The sequence below is a fragment of the Ipomoea triloba genome, chromosome 10 (assembly GCF_003576645.1).
Source record: "Ipomoea triloba cultivar NCNSP0323 chromosome 10, ASM357664v1".
NCBI lineage: Eukaryota > Viridiplantae > Streptophyta > Magnoliopsida > Solanales > Convolvulaceae > Ipomoea > Ipomoea triloba.
Window position 1 is genome coordinate 19973801 of NC_044925.1, and position 6158 is coordinate 19979958.

General features: G+C 36.6%; 1 protein-coding gene across 1 annotated transcript; it reads right to left on the reverse strand.

The window, feature by feature from the left end:
* Positions 1-311: 311 nt before the first annotated feature.
* Positions 312-2000, reverse strand: LOC116031508 (probable L-cysteine desulfhydrase, chloroplastic). The gene has a single exon (XM_031273734.1). The coding sequence runs from the start codon at positions 1824-1826 to the stop codon at positions 498-500; it is 1329 nt and encodes a 442-aa protein (XP_031129594.1). The 5' UTR covers positions 1827-2000; the 3' UTR covers positions 312-497.
* Positions 2001-6158: the final 4158 nt, after the last annotated feature.

Below are 6158 nucleotides of genomic sequence, written 5' to 3' on the forward strand. Positions count from 1 at the left end.
GACGAGACAGCCCGGCCAGCTAAGCCTACTTTGACGGCTCACCCAAAAGCTATAGCTAATAGTGAAGGGGCAACTTTATTTCCTTATAGACTGTCATACATTTTCAATAGCTAAAGCGCTAGACTTAGCCTTTCACAGGCCTCTGTCCAACAATCCCCTTGCTATCAATTGATGGACGTGACTCTTTACCGGCCTCTGCCCAACAGTAACGTAACTTAAAATAACAGAGAATAAGTATTTCTGATGGTTCTGTATGAAAAAAAGAAAAAAGGAGAGGAGAGTGAAATTATCGGACAGAAGGAACAACTATGGAAATAATGACAATCTGATGACTCCATAATCCATAATTGACAAGTAAATTACTAGGCTTCAGTTCACAACACAGATAGCAACATTTTGGACAGAAGGAACAACTATCCTAGCAATGTTAACAATGAACTGAAAGAAGTAAAATCTGTTTATTCTATGCCAAATTAAAGCTAGGGAGAACATACATGTTAGTTGGGGAGAAGGGAGCAGGAGAAACCATCATTTACCAGCTTGTTAACAACATCTCTGAAGTGATAGTAGTCTTCAACTTTATTATACACTTGATGAGATATCCTGGCATACCCTGTTATAGGATTAACATCCCCATCACCTTCCAATGGTGGCCTATAATATATAGGCACCTCAACACGAAAACAATCTCTCAAGTGGCTTCTTAACCTCAAGGCATCTGAATCACTGGAAATCCCCAAGCAGGCCGGCATTCCCACCATGGCCATACTCGAGCACATCTCAGGGGGAGCACCCAAATTCGTTCCCCACGAATTCGCCAACATCTCCGCCATCTCAACAACCTTCTCGTGGTTTCTCCTCCTAATCCCTTCTATCCCACCCTCGACCTTACTTAGCAATGCCATTACCTGAGGAACCACCAATTGGGCACTGTAATCCCGAGTCCCTATCCAAGTACTCTCGATAGGCAAACCGTTTCCATACTCGAGGGAAACCACGGGGTGGTGTAAATCGGATAATCTATCAGAGTTCTTGCAGTACAAAAAAGCTACAGAAGGGGGGCAGAAGAACCATTTATGCAAATTGCTGGTGTAAAAATCTGCCCCTATATCCTTCATATCTACTTCTACATTGCCTATGGCATGAGCCCCATCCACAAGAATCATGTCTACGCCTTCGTCTCTACACATCTGAACCAATTGTTTAACAGGGATAACTACACTAGGCATTGAAGTAATATGATCAATCACGGCTAATCTAATTTTGCCGCCATTCATTTTCCCCTTTTCTAGGGATTCACTGAACAGAGAAATAATTTCATCGTTCGATTTCACAGGGAAGGGTAAGGGGACCTCGATTACCTTCCCTCCGGCGCGGGCGACGTAGGCCTCGACGGACTTCTTGACGGCACCGTAGGCGTAGTGGAGAATCACGGCGGCGTCTCCGCGGCTGAAGCGGGAGGAGAAGAAGGACCAGGTGACGTGCTGGAGGACTATGGCCACGGCGGTGGTGGCATTGTCGACGATGGAGATCTCGGAGACGTCGTCGGCGTTGACTAGGGTTTTGATCAGGGAACGGGACTCCAAAATGGAGGGTTTGAGGACGTTGAGGCAGAAATTATCGGGCTGTTCAAGGAAACGGAGGCGCCAGCGTTCCTGTTCGGCGAGAATAGATGCCGGACAGGAGCCGAAGCTGCCGTTATTGATGCGGGCGACGGCGGAGTCGTGGTGGGAGAATTCGGAGCGGAGGTCCTCGTCGGAGATGAAGGTGGACTGTTTTTCCGGGCCGTTGAGATGGTTGGATAGAGTAAACGAGAAGGTTGCCATTCTAGTATACTAAAATTAGTGAAAACAGTGAGGGATCGGAGGATTTAAGCAACTCATCATCTAATCTCATCTCATCGGGATAAATGGATAGATTATAGATAATCCATTGAAGAAGCCGGCAAAGGAATTAAAAAATCTGCTATTCTATTATGATTGTCAGATGATTAGGATGCAACTCACAAGAAAACTTGAATGACACAACTAACCTCATCTGAAGATGACAACTTTTTGTCTATACTTCAAAAGGGAAAGAGTTAAATAAGTCAACCAGTTTTACGAGTTAGACTATGACCCTGTTTGGTAAATGCTGTTAGCTGATTGGGTTGGCTGTTTGGATTAAAAGGTATGATTTGTTGATAACATTGGTTGATTGTAAAAAATTGTTTGATAAATTAGCTGTTAGCTTATAGCTATTTGGTATAATTTCTTTTCTCAAAAAGCTAATTGAAAAGGCTCCTTTTGAATTTTAACATTTTGGTGTAACAAAAAGCTTATTATTTACCAACTAATAGTGGTCAAATAAGTCAAAATTGTCTGATAGGCTGATTATTTACCAAACAGGGCCTATGTTTGATAAAGTTAGCTGAAAAAGATAGCTGAAAGTTAAACTTAAGTTGAAATTTGAAAAGTTATAAGTTAGAAGCAGAATCTGAAAAGCTATTATGTTTAAAAGTGTTTGGTGAAATTAGTTTTTTGATAAGCATAAATGTAAAAAGACTAAAGAAAGATATTTTCATAAAATTCAAATAGGTTTGTTTATATATTAAAATATAAAATAATGAAATCAATATATTTTAATAAAATATAAAGTAAGAGCATATATTTGAAAATAAATAAAGTAAAAGAAAATGTTTACGGTTCATAAAATTAGTTCATATGAAAATTAATGTTCAAACACACAAATGTCAAATTGAATTTACAATCAATCATATTGAAGATAAAATGCTAAAAGAATTTTAATTGGGATGAATAAATGATATCATTTATTTAAAATAATAAGGATAAAGATGGAAAAAAAAAAGTTTGGAAGCTACTAGCTTATTTTGAAAACATTACCAAACAGAGCTTATAGCTTATTAGTAACTTCAAATAAATTATAAGCTCCTAAATAAGCTCCGTCAAACATACCCTACATGTACTCCCTATTTTTACTCCCTCCCTTTTACTTTTTAATATGACAATTAGACTTGGCAATTATGGACACGACCCGTTAACACAACACGAAACCGGACACGAAAATAGCGGGTTAGTGTTTAGCTTTAATGTGTCCCGGGTCGTTAACGGGTTGACTCGTTAAGGACCCGTTATGTTTCGTGTCTTAACGGGTTAACACATTAAACATGTTAAAAACCCGTTAACATTATCGTGTTAACCCGTTACACAAACCTGTTTACAACACGCTAAGAACCATTGTCATTTAGGTAAGAACCATTGTCATGAATGAGATTACAAAAGATATCATTAACATGACTAAGAATGAATTTACTACATTAGGCCAAGATCCTACACCAATTATTGATGTTCAACAATCTTAAATTTGAATTTTTATTATTTTCAAATTTATTCTAAAAACTAGCTAGTATGAACTTCTTTAATTATGAGTTTTGGATGTTATTTTATCATTGTATGAATGTTATAAATTGAATATTTTTTGAATTTGTTTGATGGATTTAATTGTAGGTTTTGTTTCGTTTTTATATAACTTAACTTTAAATTTTAGTTTTTTAATATATTAATAGGTTTAGCAGGTTTAAACGGGTTTCGTGTCATATAGTGTCGACACGACCCGAAACCTGTTAACAAAACGTGTTCATCGTGTCAACTCGCTTAACCCGTTAACAAATCGTGTTAGTGTTCGTGTTAAAAATTTGAACCCGTTAACCTTAACGTGTCGTGTCCGTGTTTAGCCTTATCGTGTCGGCTCGTTAATGAACTCGTATACACGAATTGCCAGGTGCTATTGACAATGAATTATTAGTTATCTTCATCCTGTGGGTCCCATGACAAATATCAACATCAAAATTTTGTGATAGGTAATAAAAGTTGGGAGTACATGTAGTACTTTCCTTTTACTAATGGACTTACTCTCTACTTCCTCAATTTTACTTTCTAATGTAACAATTAAGTTACTTTCATTTTTTTAATCTCAAGAAAAATGTCACATCACAAGTTGGAAGTAGAATTAGAGAGTTTTTAATTTCGGGGTGTGGTTGAATAGCAAGAATTCATCCATCCTTAACCAGACGTCAAGGATTTGATCATTGACTTTAAGTATGAAACAACCTTAAAAGTTAAAACTAAGGTTGTCAAAATGGGTCGAAGTCCAGGGCCGGCCCGCACCCGCCCCTTAACAAGTGCAAAAAGTAATTAAACCATTGAATTTTAAAAAGTGCAATTAATCTGCTTAACAAGTAAAAGTGAGTCAATTAAATAAAAATGATCGGTTGTGCAGGTTAACTTCAAGTCGACATATTATACCGTGCACCACGGTGCACATAGCAATGTGCATCACGTACCTAAACGACGTCGTTTTGAGCATTGTAAACTAATCGTCCGTTTTTTTTAGAAATCACGTTTCCCATTTCGGCCTGTCTCTGTATTTATGTTAATATTCTGTGTATTTCAGGCAATCATTCTGCGTATTCTAGGCAACCGTTCTGTGTATTATAGGCAACCGTTATGTGTATTCATGTTAGTAACACATGTTGTGATGTGTTTGTGCATTCGAATGTTTAGGAGGATGCGTTCTGTGTATTTTGTGTCAATATTCTGTGTATTCATGTTATTAACACAGGTTGTGATGTGTTTGTGCATTCGAATGTTTAGGAAGATGAGTTCTGTGTATTTTGTGTCAATATTCTCTGTATTCATGTTATTAGCACAGGTTGTGATGTGTTTGTGGATTCGAATGTTTAGGAGGATGCGTTCTGTGTATTTTGTGTCAATATTCTCTGTATTCATGTTATTAGCACAGGTTGTGATGTGTTTGTGGATTCGAATGTTTAGGAGGATGCGTTCTGTGTATTTTGTGTCAATATTCTCTGTATTCATGTTATTAGCACAGGTTGTGATGTGTTTGTGGATTCGAATGTTTAGGAGGATGCGTTCTGTGTATTTTGTGTCAATATTCTGTGTATTCATGTTATTAACACAGGTTGTGATGTGTTTGTGCATTCGAATGTTTAGGAAGATGAGTTCTGTGTATTTTGTGTCAATATTCTCTGTATTCATGTTATTAGCACAGGTTGTGATGTGTTTGTGCATTCAAATGTTTAGGAAGATGAGTTCTGTGTATTTTTGTCAATATTATGTGTATTCATGTTATTAACACAGGTTGTGATGTGTTTGTGCATTCGAATGTTTAGGAGGATGAGTTATGTGTATTTTGTGTCAATATTCTGTGTATTCATGTTATTAACACAGGTTGTGATGTGTTTGTGCATTCGAATGTTAGGAGGATGAGTTCTGTGTATTGTGTGTCAATATTCTGTGTATTCTGGGCAAACATTCTGTGTATTCTAGGCAAACGTTCTGTGTATTCTAGATAATGATTATGTGTATTATAGATAATGAATTCCCTGGAGTCATTCGCGTCCGCGTCCACTAACACCAAAACTACGTCGTTTTACGTACGTGGTGCACATTGCTATGTGCACCATGGTGCAGGGTATAACGATTGCTTCAAGTCACTTGCATAAATATCTTTTTTTTTTATAAAGAAATTTCAAAAAAATAATTTTATTGTCCAAACCAACCTTTCTCATTAAAATTAAATGAACTATAATTTTTAAAGAAAAATAAAAAACGCCTAATACCTTGGAGGCGAAGCAAATCTCCAAGGATATGGAGAAGAAGGTTCAATGAAGGCAGTCACATGCAGCCATAGCTACCAATTGCCTTCAATTATTATTATTTTTTCTTAAAAAATTACAGTCCATTTAATTTTGAAGAGATGCTACTTTGGACAATAAAGTTATATATATATGTATATATATATATATATATATATATATATATATATGAGGGTTCCGTGCAGTTGGCTTTCTTAGGTGCAGTTGTTTTAGGTGCGTGGTTTTCATTCTTAAGATGCGTGAAACTTAAGGTGCGTCATTTTAAAATTTTAGGTGCGTGGTTTTCATTCTTAAGGTACGTTGTTTTTCTTCTTAAGGTGTGATCTGTATGCTTAAGGTGCGTCAATTTTTTGAAACTTAAGGTGCGTGGTTTGTATTCTTAAGGTGCGTCCCGCACCTAAATTCTTATCTCTCTCTCTCTCTCTCTCTCTATATATATATATATATATATATATATATATATATATATATATATATATAT